This window comes from Lagopus leucura, unplaced genomic scaffold (assembly GCF_019238085.1).
Source record: "Lagopus leucura isolate 7727_CA_CO unplaced genomic scaffold, USGS_WTPT01 Super-Scaffold_100002, whole genome shotgun sequence".
NCBI classification, from domain to species: Eukaryota; Metazoa; Chordata; class Aves; order Galliformes; family Phasianidae; genus Lagopus; species Lagopus leucura.
In genome coordinates, this window is record NW_024962263.1 from 41,447,067 (window position 1) to 41,463,883 (window position 16,817).

Below are 16,817 nucleotides of genomic sequence, written 5' to 3' on the forward strand. Positions count from 1 at the left end.
TCCAGCTAGGAGAGAAAAAGTAATATCTAAGGAGGAGAGAGAAGTTACAGGTAAAAACACAGTGTCTGCCTCACTCCTCCAAAGGCTTCTCGTAGTTGTTACACAAAGAAGTGGTCAAAGACTAAATTGAGATTGGAAGTCACATCAAAGATAAGCCACACTGCTCCTGCATGATCTAAACAATTCATGCTTTACATACTTACTCATAATTGCAATGTCCATCTTATGTGCTAGTTTCCCATTTAATAGTCAAGGAAATGCAAAAGAAAAAGAACCGTCTCGCAACTTCTCTATGTTCCTGCAATCAACAGTATAAGAGTCGTTAAGGATCATCTACTACATACATATAAGCCTAAAAACCCTTCTAATGAAGAACAAACACAACTTCAGTCACTGAACTCTCCGACCCCATTCCAAAATGTTATGAATTTTAAGACAAGCATGAAATTAGTCAAGTTACAGTCTGAAACAAAATGCCAAAAAAAAAAAAAAAAAAGTCCAAGCAAACTTACTTTTCCATTGGAAGAACAAAACAACTCCAGTAACACTACCACTGTACCTGTCAGTGAAGTTGTATTTTTGTCTTAAAAACTGTACGTGAGATCTCCAAATGAGTCCGTGGCACAGCACACCGTTTCAGCACCAAAACACCAAATGTCCTTTAAAGCATCTGCACCAGCATTTTCATTAACTACGCCTCCGCAGCTGGCCCTGCCTATCCTTCAGGCAACAACAACGAGGTGGATTACAAAAGAACAGCCAAACAACAAAAAACTCCATTAACTAAACAAAAAACCCCCAACCAAAACCAACAACATAGAAACCAATGCAACTTCCAAGTCAATTCATTGCGATTTTACACGCAGTGTGCCCCAAAGAAAGCAAGTCTGAAACTTGTTCAACAAAGAAGGCATTTCACCTGCATGTCACCTGCATGGCCTACGTCCCCCAGTGCAGTGGAAAATAAGCTCTTTGCCTCAGTGTTATACAGATGTCTTGACACTCTTCCATCACCTGTAGACAGTGCCTCTGCCTGAATGAAGCACAGTGACAGCCAAGTGCTGTTTCTAACTGAACAGACCTAGTTGGTGGAAAATTACACCCTTCCTTAAGTGATGTGAGAAAGCCTAATGGAAAGATGAGAGGTTGTATGTCTGCAGGCGAGACACTTTGTGCGAAACAACCTTTATTCACCTGTTCCAAAAGCTGCAGCTAGTTTACCAGCAGAATTTCAGCACATCCAAAGAGCTCTCTGTATTTTGAAGCCTTCTTATATGCTTTGTAAGCAGCATTTAATAGAGAAAAACATGAAATGTATTAAAACGTGGGACTACAATCAAATAACTACAATCACTTGACCAGCTTTCCCATCCTGGACTCTTTCCTAGGACAACCAAACACATGTTCCATGGAAGAAAGGAGAAAGACCTACTGGAGAATGAACAGCAACCAGGTCTTGACCTCCCCATATCACTATATCACTGCTCACTCTTCTTGTAAACTAGAAATGAAAATGGGTAGGGAAATCTGCAATGCATGAGCTAAGGATTCAGTTCTGGGATAAGGACAGCACTGATGTATCAGGTGCAGGACAAAGCAGTACACCTCACCACCACTTCCTGTCAGAACGAGATGGGGCTGGCACAGATTTAAGATGGGGTTCCCAGATGTCACCCCTAAGCAGAAATCTAAATCTTCACCAAAGGGAGCCCGGAACAATCTGTCCTCAACACCTCCACCTGGGTAGCTGTAACAGTGCCCCATCTAACAAAGTGGGGTTCTTCCCAACACACGCACCATGCCCAGTGTCAGCACACACAGTGCCAGTCAGTACAAGGAGCCTGCACTTGGAGGCTGATTCCAGCAATAAGCAAAGCACCACACTGCAACACTCAATGCTGCAAAACAAATTCTTAATGCTCTTCAAGTCCTTCAGTAACACCAGTAACAGCACGTTACTGAAACTGGTATTTCTTGACTTCATGAGAAGACATGAAGCAGCAAGTCACATACAAAACCAGCCTACTTTGTCTCAGCAACGTAAGTTTATAAATGCATACTAATGAGAGATTCACAGAGAATCTCTCACCCATACCACAAGGGAGTTTCTATGTCTTCCAGAGTAGGCTAATTTTATTTAGAAGTAACCTTACTTCTGGTAATAATATTACAGCACCTCTTTCACCAGAGACACAATATATTGAAATACAACCCAAATTTATACAGAAGAAAAATAATTGAAAGCATGTGATAAATCAGGTAATTTTAAATGTAGAACGTTACATTACATCACAGAATATCCCAACTCGGAAGGGACATAAGGATTGAGCACAACTTCCACAAAGGACCACAAAGGACCACCCAGAATTGTTCTCCAAACACTCCTTGAACTCCAGCACTCGGGGCCGTGCCCACAGCCCTGTGCAGCCCGTTCCATGCCCACCGCCCTGTGCTGCAGCCCCTGTCCCTCACCCCCAGCCGCCCTCCCCTCACACAGCTCCATGCCGTTCCCTCAGGCCCTGTCTCTGTCACACACAGCAGAGCTCAGCGCTGCCCTCCACTCCCTGTGAGGAGCTGCAGCCACCATCAGGCCTCCCTTCAGCTCCTCTGCTCTGTGCCGAGCAAATACAGGGACCTAAACTTGCATGGCGCACTCTAGACCCTTCGCTGTTACTGTAGCCCTCCTCTGGATGCCCTTGAATGGTTTGATGCCCTTTTTATACAGTGGGGCCAAACCTGCAGCCAGTGCTGGAGGTGAGGTGGCACAGCACAGAGCACACAACCCGTTGCCCGGTGGCAGTGCTGGGCCTGGTGCAGCCCAGGCTGTGGGTGGCCCTTCTGGCAGCCAGGGCACACTGCTGGCTCAGGTCTGAGATGCTGTCAGCCATAACCCCAGATCCCTTTCTGTGGGGCTGCCCTCCTGCCTCTTGTCCACAGGCTGTACATCTATCCAGGGTGGCCCCATCCCATGTGCAGCATTTGGCATTTCTCTTGTTCAGCTTCACGTGGTTGGTGATTGCCCACTCCTCCCATCTGTCAAGATCTCTCTCCAAGGTCTCTCTGCCCCAAAAGGATTCAACAGCTCCTCCCAATTTACCGTTGTCCACAAACTTACCAATATAATTTGAAGTCCTACATCTAAGTAATTGATGAAAACATTAAAGAGAACTGGCTCTAAAATAGAGGCCTGCAGCACCCCACTAGGGATGCCCACCAGCCTGATGTAACCTCATTTACTAAAGACTTCCAACCCCAACTTGAGAGTTGGCTGGGAGTTTATTGTTACTGCAGTCATAGTCCTCCAGCTCAGGGCTTTGGGGGTCTCACAGAGCCCATCATCAGTGTTGAAGACAGGTGAAGGCGTCAAATGTTTCTCATTAAAGTGATCAACAAGTAATTGTTTAAATGCCAAATTACATAACCATAGCAGGTTGTGTATTGTCCAAAAAATCAAAACAGGCGGGCAGAAAAGCCACCAGATACCCCTGTTCAATTACATAAGTAGAATGTTCTGGGTATATCTGCAGAAATCACCATGTTTGGATTGTACAAGAGATACCAGAAGCTTTGTATTCAACTCAATCCTATATCTGACTGGTAATTACATGACATACATACAATAGGGTTAGGATACGCTGAATGCTTTTTATGTTACAGCTGCAAGAGAAGATGTGACTGTTCCTGCATTTTGCATGTATGTCATTTTTATACTTCACCTCTAAACTCCTCTAACAAAAAATTGCTTTGCATCAGCTGTACAATGTGTTATAATCTCTTGTGGAAAAGAGCAGTTACGTTGCTAGCAGTGTACAGATCTGCAGGTACTTGCTGAAGTAGCATTTTCCCTTTTCAGCTTTCAGTCTGACTACTGCCATGAGACATGCAGATTACACCACAAAGAAAGCCATACTGTATATAATGCTGATCTCTCACAATTCTAAATTCATACATGGCATTCACGGCATACATTTAGAGGCAGGAGGGCAGCATTACCAAAGCTGATTTGCAAAGACAAGAAAAGCCCTACAGACAATGGCTTTATTTTAGAACCAACTAATACAGAATTTATCATAGGATCATAAAATGGCCTAGGTTGAAAAGGATCCCAAAGATCATCTAGTTTCAACGTCCTGCCACGGGCAGGGTCGCCAACCAGGCTGCCCAGAGAATCAGCAATTCAGTATTAGTATTAGGCTAATGTTATTTACAAGAGGAAAAATAAGGTATAAGCTTTCTTAAAACCTGTAGGAACTTTGGTTGTTAGTTTTAACTAGAGGGTAACATGGTTTTGAGTTACAGTACCCTTTGGGCACAGGTCTTCTGAACTGTGGTAGAAGCAACAATTCCTGCAATCCAGGAAATCGCTTTGATTAAAAGTAGTGCAGCGGCTGCAAATTCTTAATGAGTAATTATTTGAATGTGTGCATGTTTATTACAAATGGTCATCGTATTCATTCCAAAAAGCCATAATGTTGTGTGCTGTCTCATTGGCTTTGGTACTCCCAGTTTCACTTCTAGGAATTAGAGAGGTACAAAGGCATCCATAACATCCAGCACTTGGGCCATGTACAAAGGCAATGTAAAACATGGAAAAATATTGTGAAGCTTTGTCAAAAAAACAAAATAACTCAATTGGGTGGCTGTGATACTTAGGTTTTAGAGGTTGGAACTGGATTGGAGAAAACTGCATGATTAGACTAAACTAAGAAGCTAATGCAAAAAAAGGATGCAGGTTATTAGTCTCCAATGAGTGGTACAGTGTGCATACGAAAGCTTGAAATGTTAAGTAATAACAAACACTGAATTCACAAGGCATGAAAAAAGAGACAAGTTAAATGCTGTTTAAACCAAGTCTTTCAAATTTAGAAGTGTAAAATTCAGGTCAAATTTAGAGCTTTACTTTCCCTAGTGCTTCAGCTAAAATTTCAAATAGCATCTATTTGGAAATACACTTGGAAATCTTTACTCAGGATCTGAACTGATAATGCTATAGGACTATCATGCCAGGCAATTACCAACACACTGCTAAAGGCTTTCCATAAATACGTTTATCAGCAATTCTGGGCATGTGCTCGGTGCCTGTACAACAACGAAAAAGTCCTTTTCATGAAGAGAAACAGGTATTGCACAAAGTGTAAGTTCACTTCCTTCACACCTAAACAGGTTTACAGAGGAAGAAATCACAACAATAAAATCAACACTGGGAATACCAGGCAATTTTGAGAAGGAAAGAGACAAAAGGACTTAAGCATGAGACAAGAGGTCGCCTACTCACTTCTTTTTTCTTTCTTTTTAAATTTTCCTTTCTTCTTCCCATGCTCCTTTTCATCATCAGATACTATATCTGGAGGCTCATGCAAGCTGTCGTGAGGTGGCGAAGGCTCACCAGTACGGTACAACCCAGGGAATTTTGTAGGGCTGATCTCTTCAGAGCTGGGAGTACGAGCAAGACCCCCACTGTGTTCTACCCGACGGTGTTCACTGGGGCTGCTGGTGGGAGGCAGGAAGCACTCGGTCATTCTGATTCCCTGATATCAAAGTGAAATCTTCTGCTACCTGTCCATCACACCTGTAGCAGGAAAATGAAAAACCATGAAAAAAATGTTAACAGTCATTTTCAAAGCACCTCGTTTAGAGCTCTATCTTGGAAATGTAACAAACATCAATGCCTTTTACAAGGAACACTCCACCTGATGTCATGAGGCAACAATAAAATAGAGCAGGCCTTAAGCTTAGTGCTTGCAGAATCTAGCATTAGCTGCCAAGTCATGCTAACACAATAGGAGAGCTGTTATTTTAACCAGCTTTGCTTTACACCACACCAAACATTATGTATTAAGTATCAGAATATAGATATAGAGAAATTCTTACAAAATTCAGAGGCAGTTGTTATGAAACAGCTAACTTTGCATCTTGAAATAAAATAGGGTTGTTTGGAAGCTCAGAGTATCTATGAAGACTGCATCTGCACCAAGACCACTTTCATCTTTCTCAAGCATATTTTATAAATGCAAATAAGAACTTGCCTAACCTGTTGCATAAGAGAGGGGAAAAAAAAAAGTCCTGAAATCAAATCCATCATCTAATTATGCAAATGCAAAGAAGATAGAACAAGAAGAACTGTTTTTTTTTTTCCTGGTATGCAGCAATCAGCACTCAACCTTTGAAGAGGCTACACCAGACCCTCTGTACCCAGATCCTTCTGCGCTGTTTCATAGGGAGTTCTGGCAAAATTAAAACTAAGATGAAGATTGCTAAAAGAAACCAATACGTAAATTCCCAGTAATGGAACTCATTAGCAAAGAGCAATTCCCAATGTAGATGAATTTCAGGAATTCCACAGGACAGTGATGCCACATGGAATGTCAGCTTTCTGAATTTGGCCCTTTGTGACTGAACACCGCTCTGCCTGGAGCAAGAAGCTGCACTCCATGATCTCTGTGGGTGCCAGAGTGTTTTATGGTTCTATGAAAAAATAGAGTAAATCCCAAGGGTGGAAAACAGCCATTTCCTACATCTGTTAATACACTTAAATGACAGGTCAAGTCACAGTTACATGCTAACTTGAACTTTAATCTAACTTAAGTCTGTGCTGCCTTGCTGCAGCTTAAAAGCCTGCTAAATCTACTCTAAGATAAATAGAAGGGAAAACAATCATTTTTAAAGCTGCCAGCTCCATAACCTGGTTGTCTGTGCAGCCATACAACGTGCCATAGCAACCACAAGGATGAGATTAGGAAGGAGGTGCTCTGCAGACAAAGAGATCAAGGTGACTGAGTAGCCATTGCCTTAAATTGCCTCAAAGATTCCACACAAACACCACATAAGACCTATCTCCATGAGAATTACGTTATTGTAACAACATATCCAGAAATAACAGCTCAGGCTTCTGCACTAGCCATTAGACTCTGCAGTCGTCTCTGGTACTCCTGCTGCTTAAGGTAGACATGCTGAGTAAACATCAGTCAATACTTCGCTAAGGAAGAGAAGCAATCACAGATACTCAGTATTTTATAAAACCCATATTTAGGGAAACGGGATACCTACTGGCTAAGCAGGAACTCCTGACACACCACACACACTGAACTAACTTGTAGCAGAAAGCCTCTTTTAAGGAGAACAGCATTAACACGACACAGATCCTTTTTCTTTTCTGACATGCTGCTTGGGTATTTTGATATTTTTCACGGATACTGAATATTGCACTGCTGTACTAATTTGATACTGTGTTTAACGGGTAAGAATACATTTTAGGAGAAACATCTTAGCCTTTACAGCTCCAGACTTAGACATACCAAAAGACCTTCAACTATGTTAAAGCACGTTCAGTACTACCAGCGACACAGACTGGCAAAACTGTTGCGTCTCACCAGAGTATCGGATCTGCGAAATTTGTTTACATCACCTGTTCTTAACCCAAAAAAACTCTACAAGCCCAAAACCAGAGCTGAAAGGAGCCCTATCAAAATCTACCAGAAGCTGTTAACAGCGGACAGCACTTCAACAGCAGCTCAGGGACGTAAATTAGAAACACATATTTTGTAGCAAATAGGGTAGATCATGTCTACAAATGGGTCTGTGCTTAATGTGGGCAAGAGAGGTAAGTGCAAAGAGTCCCTGTTCAACGCAGAGGAGTTGGATGAGACAATCTGTAAAGGTCCCTTCCAACTCATCCAACTCTGTGATGGAGGGTGAGAATGACGTCACTGTAAAGGCACACACAGCAACCTGGAAAACATGTCAGAATCAGCCCATCCGTTACACAGCACTCTGCAGTTGTGTTTTCCTCAGCTACTCAGCTCCTGGGGGCTTATTTACAGATTGGCAGAATAAGGACAAACATAATATGGAATGGTATTTTGCCAGGCTAATAATCTAGATGCGTCCTTTTTATACTGCATGAAACAGTATAAACAGCGGCTTTTGCTGTTGCTTTTGAATTGTTTCTGAACTCTCATCTTTCAACTGCCTGTATGCAGACCAGAGTGAGAAATTAATTACATATGAAGAGAAGTACCTCGCTACAGATCACTCACACAGTGCTTATGGAAATCAACAGTTCCTCAGATAAGAACTCAGATAGGGCACAGTAAGGCACGGGGTTAAGATAAGAAACAAAGCAGTCATGAGATCTTTTATATGATTCATTCTTTATTTCTGCTAGGATAGAGACACTAAGAAAAAGTAACAATGTATATTTGTCAATGCAAAATGACAATGCACCTGTGTTTGTTTTGTATGTTTTGTTTGTTTTACAGCCTTAAGAAGGCATTACTATCCTATACCGTAACTTCCCACACCTTGAAATAAAGGAGCAACTCCATCGCGCTCAAACTATACCATGGCTTATCAGAAGCAGACCCTTAGGCCTACCACAAACATCTCTTCCACTCCTACTAATGGATGTTCACGTACTATTACCGCACAGATCTGTGCTTCTCCTCTGGCTTTTACAGATATTTGCTGACAGCAAGACATGGCGTGACTGAACAATCACGGGTCTTCTCTGCATTTTGAGAAGGAATGCTCCTAATGGGCTGATTCTCCTGCCAAACTCTCCCTCACACTTGACCCCTTCTTCCCAGTCCGTGACTGCTCCAGTCCGAGCCTGCTGCTCTTTGCTTCCAGTTGCTTCTTTTCTCACTCAGTCACAAGGTTTAACAGCCCACTGCTGACACATTAACACCCCTTCTCCTTCCCCCACCTCAACTGCAGTAGATCAGTCACAAGACCCCTTTGTAGCATAGTTCAGCTCGCTACCTGCTCCAGCAGGTTCCTTCTGCTGAGCTGGCCGGTGGAAGAGCTCAAAACAAGCACAGTAGACAGAAAGCAGAGGAGCAGCAGAACCATGGTGTCACAAAGGCAACCTCCCCTCTTTGCACAGTTCATGTTTGTGATGCTGCAGACACAGCTTCATGACCCAAATTTCACCTCGTTCTTGCTATTTTCCTCATAACTACAAGCTTCGATTTCTTTACCGCTCACTGCTGGTACTCCCACAGTTCCAGTCTGATTTCTTTTTCACCCTCAGCACGTCACAACACAGCGTGCTTTGGCCTCTATGACCCACACTTCTTGCACAGTCTCATCCACTCCTCTCCCTTGATCTTCACTCGGTCAATTCAGGCTGCTTGCTTGCAGATACAGCTCTACCTCTTCTTCCTCTTTTTCTCATTAGCTACTGGTTCCCATTTCCTCCAAGATATTCTTCTCTGCTGCAGTCATTCGTTTCCTCCTAACTACAGACCTTCTCACCTCGTCCTCATTTCTCCCACCAGTCTTCAGTCTCTCCCAAGTAATGTAAGAAATTATCATCTTCCCTACCTCCCTTCCCACAGCAGACTCCCACCAGTTCCTGCTTGCTTGATATTTCATTCTTCTTCTCGAGGAATAAAACTGTTATATGACAACAGCAGAGAACTTTTCCCAGTCCCAGTGCCAGCTCAGACGCAGCTACTCTTGTCAATATCCCAAAATGCAGTTTCAGAAAGCATCTTCTTGCTCAGCACGGATTTGATATTCATCACTGCACGTAAAAACAAAAACCTGTTACTGAACACGTGCAGAACTGTGACCTTTCCTCTGTTCCCCAAAGAAGTGTCAAATCCAAATTAAAAAGGGTTTTAAACCTGGGAGACAAAGGTATATACTTAACACAAGGACTCCAACATCTTTCAAGATCACAAAGGCAGGAACATGGGCTAGGGAGAAAAAGAGAGATGCCTACAGAGCTAAAACAACCTTGTTCTTGAAAATAGTTCAATTCTCTTCTAAAATAAAATAAAATAAAATGATCAGCCCAAAGAAAAACAATGTAAACAAGTAAAGTTTGAGAAATCCGTAAGAAAAAAAAAACAAAAACAAATAAAGACGTAACAGACAGTTTTAATACAATCTCACTTGTTACAGTGTGACATAAAAAAATGGCATTAAGACAGAGTTGAAAGACCAAACTCACAGTTCTTTCATGCAGTATAAAAGTATATAAGTATACTTATAAAAGTATAAAACCATTATTCAATTTTGCACCACATTGAGACTTTGCACCCCGTAACCAATTACAATAGCTGAAATAAATTAAAGCAGGTGATTGCATGCACAGATGCTGTTTTGTAAAATTACTGAGCAGAAAAAAGGCCACTGGGAATTCTGCTGCAATAACAGTTATGTAAGACCACATCCGAAGCGTGGCGGGTGTCCCCCATGTCGTCCCATGTCCCCACACACAGCTATACTGAGAGATCTGGATGATGCGCTGAAAATAGTGCCAAGAAGTCAGCAATCAGAGGAAGGAGGTCAGGTGAGAACACTCAGCTGTCAAAACGCACTGTCACAGCTACACAAAAGCAAGATCCACAACACAGCAGCACCTCATCATTATCCATCTTCAGCCCAGAAGATGTGGCCATATGTGACAAAGTGATGTTATCCAAAGACATGCAGCATGCTGCACTGGGGCCAAAACCACCCCAGCAATAAGCAATGTTCCATTTTTGGAAAGCAGTGAGCCGGAAAAGAAGAAAAACTACCAGTTGTGGTCAAAGCACTTCAGAAACAAAGATGACTTAGAGACTAGATGACAGAGTACTAAGTAAGTTACTGCAGTTCATGCTGTCACATAGCAAACTGACATCTATTTTATTTAACAAACACTGCCCTTTTCTTTGCTGAATGGGGCAGCGCAGCCACAAGAAGAGAGAGGGAAGTGCATCGTGTAGGCAGGTAAAGCAAGCTTAATATTTCACAAGTTGGAGTAACCACACAAACAGCATTAAGCAACTCTCTCATGAGTCATTCACTTACCATGATTGGGATTAATTAAAGCTTCAAGAAGGGTCTTTAGTTTGGATGTTGGCTTTTTTTTGTATAACATCATTCAACTCCTAAACCTACAAGTACTTTACAAGATATGTAGTACTGTAAGAATGATAAAAAATTTAATTTAAAAGTTTGTAATCACATAATTCGAGTTACACAAGGGCAAACTATTTTTTTCCAAAACTAATGCCAGCATCAGAACAGCTCTAAAAGCAATATAAAAGATATATGCATTTTCTCATTTAACTGCATTCTGCTGTGATCACAGTACCATGCAAGGCATCTCAAATTCTACTCTGAGTCCATACCAGCTCAAAGGTGGTGACAGATAAACACATCAGCTGTCCAAGAGAGCGACAACACATCCACATTTGAATGGACTGCTGCAGGACCAGCTCACATTCCAAATATATAGCAGTATCTGAGTTACTCCCTTTCACCAAAAGTATTCTTCTTTACTCCATTCATTAGGGAGACAATCTGCAAATAAACACTAAAGTAAATAAAGCAATATCCAAGACATTTCAGAAACACCAGAAACGTGCTTTCCCATCACACGATGATGAAATCTCCAGATATGTGGTAACATACACCCTTTAATTTAGTTCACTTCAGGAAACGCAGTACGATAGCCTCTAGCCTACTAATTCTGTAGACCTCATCAGGATGCCATTTACAGGCTATTTTCTGTATCTATCTTGGGAAAAACAAATCTTGAGATCCCTGGGGAAGAATTAAGTGCTTTCCTACAAAGCGTGCCCCTAAAACGAAAGAGTGTAACTGCAGAAGGAAAAGTCCCTGACCACTCTGTGATTCCGCCTTCTGCCTTGGCCAGGAGCGAAGAATATTCCTGCAGCTCACACTGCCTGTTCTGCTGTACCACCTTCCTTCCCTGCTGCAGCCTACCATGACACGTACATCCAACTGCCTGTTCCACAGCCAGTTAAAGCAGGTAGGCCAGGGGGAAAACCTAGGCATAAATAGAGTGCAACAATCAATCCCTTATAGAAACATAGAATTGTTTGAGTGGGAAAGGACTTTTAAAGGTCATGTAGTCCATCTCCCCTGCAACGAACAGTGATGCCTACAGCAAATGAGACTGCTCAGAGCCCCATCCAGCCTGACCTTGTGTGTCTCCATGGTTGGAGCATCCACCACCTCTCTGGGCAGTCTGTTCCAGTGCTTCATCAACCTTACTTCAAAAAATTTCTTCCTTACATCCAATCTAAACCTCCTCACTTTTAGCTTGAAACCATTTCTCCTTGTCCTGTCACAACAGACACTGCTAAAGAGTCTGTCCCTTTCCCTCTTACAGCCTCCCTTTTAGATAATGAAAGGCCACTATCAGGGCTCCCCTGAGCCTTTTCTTCTCCAGGCTGAACAGCCTCAGCTCTCTCAGCCTGTCCTTGTAGAAGAGGTGTTCCACTCCTTACATCATTTTTGTGGCCCTCTTCTGGACGCCCTCCAACAGGACGCCCTCCATGTCTCTACTGTACTGAGGACTCCACATCTGGATGCAGTACTCCAGGTGAGGCCTCACCAGCACTGAGTGGAAGGGCAGGATCAGCTCCCTAGACCTGCTGGCTGCATTTCCTTGGATGCAGCTCAGGGTACGGCTGGTTTTCTGTGCTGCAAGTGCACACTGCTGGTTTATGTCCACCTTCCACTGCTACCCCCACGTCCCTTTTGGCAGGCCCTTCCCCATGTCCTCCCCCAGCAGAATCTACTGTCATGAAAATGGCTTCAAACTGGAACATTACATTATAATCACAGCCATAAGCAAGAGATACCCTTGGAAATAACTGGCAAGAGGAAGTGCTGCTGTTTAATTTTTCTGCATAGCATGTTTCCACGAAGTTACAAGCAGAACGTCTGGACCCAACCTCATGAGGCAGACAGGTGCTGTAACTCTGCTTTTGCAGAGTATTTTGACTAGTTGGATACCTCCATCACAACTGCTGCTGCCCACACAGAGAATAATTCCTCATTTTTCAAACTTCTTGGAAGACAGCTGGTTCAGTGTTTGGGATTTTCCAATCCTTCTGCATATCCTGCTCCCAGTTCCCATGGTGTTGCTGCCACAAAATAACCCAATCCCAGCACCTCCCCTCATCTTGCTCAAACCCAGCATACTAATTGCCCATTCAATGCTTTTGTGTCTCTGTTTCCCAGGCTGAGCTGCACCTTGTCTTTCTCACAACCTCCTTCTCACCACCCAGGTGTTCAGCAGTGAGAGCCGTGCAACTTCAGTTTCACCATTCCACTTCACACCCAATGTCTCACCTAATCTCAGCCCCTGGCTGCTCACCGTTTCCCAGGTTTTCCCTTGCCACCTTCTATTTCTCCCACATTCAATTCTAATTACGGCTTCTGAGAAGTACAGCCCACCCATGTGCAAGGAAATGTGGGAGGTCATCTCTTGTAAGACTTAAGTTGTCCCTCTAAAATACAGATGGCATTAACAAGGCTAACCTGATTACTGACATGTTTGTTCATTACAGAAATGGGATTTTTCTTCCCTGCCAGCTTAATTCTCAGAAACAGCTTGAAGAATTTGGTTCGTGCTTTTTAAATTTAGAACAGGAAATTTTACTTTTACCACATAACAGATAAAGAAAAATGTAGTAAAAGGTTGTGGGTTTGTTGGATCTTCTTTTTTTTTTTTTTTTTTCACAGAATGGCCTGTGTTGAAAAGGACCACAATGATCATCTAGTTTCAACCCCCTGCTATGTGCAGAGTTGCCAACCACCAGACCAGGCTGCCCAGAGCCACATCCAGCCTGGCCTTGAATGCCTCCAGGGATGGGGCATCCACAACCTCCTTGGGCAACCTGTTCCAGTGCGTCACCGCCCTGGAATTCAAACAGTTTCAACAAATATGGGATTACTTCAGGTTTTGTTTGCCCTCGGGACTATACACAAGTTTTGTACAATTCTCATCTCACCTCTTTTGAAGAGCTCTCTGGCCACCAAAGGAATGCAGCCAGTCATACAGCATGACCTAGAGAATTTAAACTAATTTTTATACTTCCACCAGGTGCTGGACCAAGATGACAAATCTCTTATTACAGAGACTTCAGCTAGTGCACTCACTCACTCACACTCTGCTCCCCCATCTCAGGCAGCTCCAGGACAGCAGTGCACTTAATGGAGTCAGTTTAAAAAACAAAAACAAAACCACTGAGTGACTGAACTATTAAAAGTGCCAAGAGTCTGGGTTTTTTTTCTTATTTTTATTTTAAAGCGTCCCTGTTCACTGCAGGGGAGTTGGACTAAATGGCCTTCAGAGGTCCCTTCCAACTCTAAGGATTTTATGTTCCTATATGGACTATTCAACTCTAAGGCCTGCAGTTCCCAGAAATAAGTTGGAAGTAAAAATAATGTCATACAAACCTTTACGGTTAAAATCACGAAAATTAAGATTCTTGAGTTTCATATTTCCTTTTTGCCACCACATACTAAACAGACAAAAAGTTCTGCAAATTGCAAGCTGTTGCTTGAACTGACAATCCTATAACATAAGGAGAAACTAAAAACAGCTTTACTTGGATGCCTTTCCAGTGTGACACATGACACAGATGATCAGTTTCTATGGATGATTTCTTTCAAGTTTAAAACCTCGCACAATGCAATAAAATGCAGGCAAATTGTACCAATGGTGAACACTAAAATAGAAGTATGGTGGCTGAGACAGAGCTCATTGTGCACTGGCAACAGAAGGGAAAAACAAAGGAAGACTTTGATCTAGAGAAACTGCTCATATAACAGCTTCTCTGACCATTTTTTAATGATTATTTACTAATTCTGTCTCAGCCAAAATCAAAGATGTTGTAGAAGAGTCTTGTATAATATCAAGCTAACGCTGGTGGCTGCGACCTTGAAACCAAAGAAGGAAAAACCTCCCATCCTGCCTTCACCAGCATTTTATTAGGTCCGCAAGTAAAATCCACACTAAGATGGGATTGCACTCAAATGCTTTCCTAACTGAACTGTAATAGACAGGAGTGACATTTTGCTGTCACAGCAGTTTTAGCAAAGTCTTAATATGCAGTTTAACACACCAAAAGATTTTTTTTCTGGTCTAGCTCATTTCATTTGGAGATCCATTTTGAGTCATGCCAACAGAATAATGGTTTCACTGGCCCATGTTATACCTGCAGGATTAACACTGCTGGAGTAGATGGTGATGTCTATCTAACCAATGCTATATGCAAAAGGATTTTGTTTAATACAATAATTTTTGTGAGTTTCCCCATAAAAATGAAGACCATATGATCACTTCTGATCAGGCACATTCCCACTAAGGTCAATGACAACTCTTCATCAACACCACATGAAGCACTTGGCCTTTATGCAAATTTATAAATGGTGTTATTTTGTTCAGTATATCTGGAGCTGGGAGTTTGCCATCTCTGCCCTAGATTCACTCAACAGCCAAGGGGAAAGTCAGTGTAAATATGTATAAACTTAGTAGATTATTCTAATCAACATCACCACCTCCTGGGCTGAGATGTTGCAAAATGCCACACTTGAGCACTGAAACACCCACAAGCATATACAGGCCAAGGAGGCTGTAAGGCAGGAATTGCCCCCTGCAGCCAGCTGCCACCCAAGGGGCTCTCCCAACCAATGTCCCCAGCAGACACAAGTCTGCCCTCCTGAAGGCCAAGGTGGCAGTTTTGCTGATCCCCTCCTGACTTCATGAAGAACAAGGAACTCTATCATTTCATGGTTGCTATGCCCACCAGCTCTCAACCACATCTCCCACCAGTCTCTCCGTTCAGAAACAGCGGGTCTAGTGGGGAGATTCCCCTGGCAGGCTCTCTTACCAGCTGTGTCAGGAAGTTATCTTCCACACACTCCACAAACTTCCCGGATTGTCTCCCTTCTGCTGGGTTGTACTTCCAGCAAACATCAAGTAAGTTGGAAGTCCCCTACGAGAACAAGGGCTAGCAATTAACCGACAGTGTGCCCAGGTGGCCAAGAGGGCCAATGGCATCCTGGTCTGCATTAGAAATAGTGTGGCCAGCAGGAGCAAGGAGGTGATCAGCCCTCTCTACTCAGCACTGGTGAGGCTGCACCTTGAGTATTGCATTCAGTTTTGGGCCCCTCACTACAAGAAAGACATTGAGGCCCTGGAACGTGTCCAGAGAAGGGCAACAAAACTGGTGAGGGGTCTGGAGCACAAGTCTTATGAGGAGCAGCTGAGGGAGCTGGGATTGTTCAGTCTGGAGAAGAGGAGGCTCAGGGGAGACCTCATTGCATTCTACAACTTCCTGAAGGGAGGTTGTGATGTAAAAAGGTCTGGCCTCTTCTCCCAGGCAAATAGTAGGACCCGAGGAAATGGCCAGAAGTTGTACTAGAGGAGGTTTAGGTTGGACATTAGAAGAAACTTTTTCTCTCAGAGGGTGATCAGGCACTGGAATGGCTGCCCAGGGAGGTGGTGGAGTCGCCATCCCTGGCAGTGTTCAAGAGGCGCCTGGATGAGGAGCTACGAGATATGGTTTGTGGTACTAATAGGAATGGGAGGGTGGTTGGACTAGATGATCTTGCAGGTCGTTTCCAACCTTGCGATTCTGTGATTCTGTAATTGTGTGACTTCCGCCAGCTGCTTTTAAAACATTTCACATGCCTCTTCATGCTGGTAGAGCAGTCTATAACAGACCCCCACCAGGATGTCAGCCTTGTTGGTCTTCCCCCCAATCCTCACCCATAAGGAATAAACCTAATCATGAGCTCTGAGCTCTACAAAACCAAACCACTCCCTAACACACTGAGCCATCCCACCACCTCTCCTTCCTTGACTGTCCCTTCTGAAGAGCTTACAGCCATCCACTGCAGCACTACAGTCCTAAGAGGGATCCCACCACGTTTCAGTGAGGGCAATTAAGGCATAGATTTCCTGCCACGCAATGGCTTTCAGCTCCCCTTTGTTGCCCATGTTGTGTACATCAGTATAGATGCACTTCAGCTGGGCTATTGGACACGTCCCAGCCATG

General features: G+C 43.2%; 1 protein-coding gene across 2 annotated transcripts in view; it reads right to left on the reverse strand.

The window, feature by feature from the left end:
- RALBP1 (ralA binding protein 1) overlaps nucleotides 1-16,817 on the reverse strand; it is a 31,450-nt gene that overhangs the window by 9,583 nt on the left and 5,050 nt on the right. Inside the window, exons 1-2 of one of the 2 annotated variants that reach the window (XM_042869202.1) lie at nucleotides 11,127-11,275; nucleotides 5,276-5,569 (exon numbers count right to left, since the gene is read on the reverse strand). In XM_042869202.1, coding sequence (XP_042725136.1) covers nucleotides 5,276-5,519 — 244 coding nt within the window. In that variant the 5' untranslated portion in view covers nucleotides 5,520-5,569; nucleotides 11,127-11,275. Of the gene's footprint in view, nucleotides 1-5,275; nucleotides 5,570-11,126; nucleotides 11,276-16,817 lie in introns of those variants that run through there. The other variant, XM_042869201.1, reaches the window with a different exon arrangement.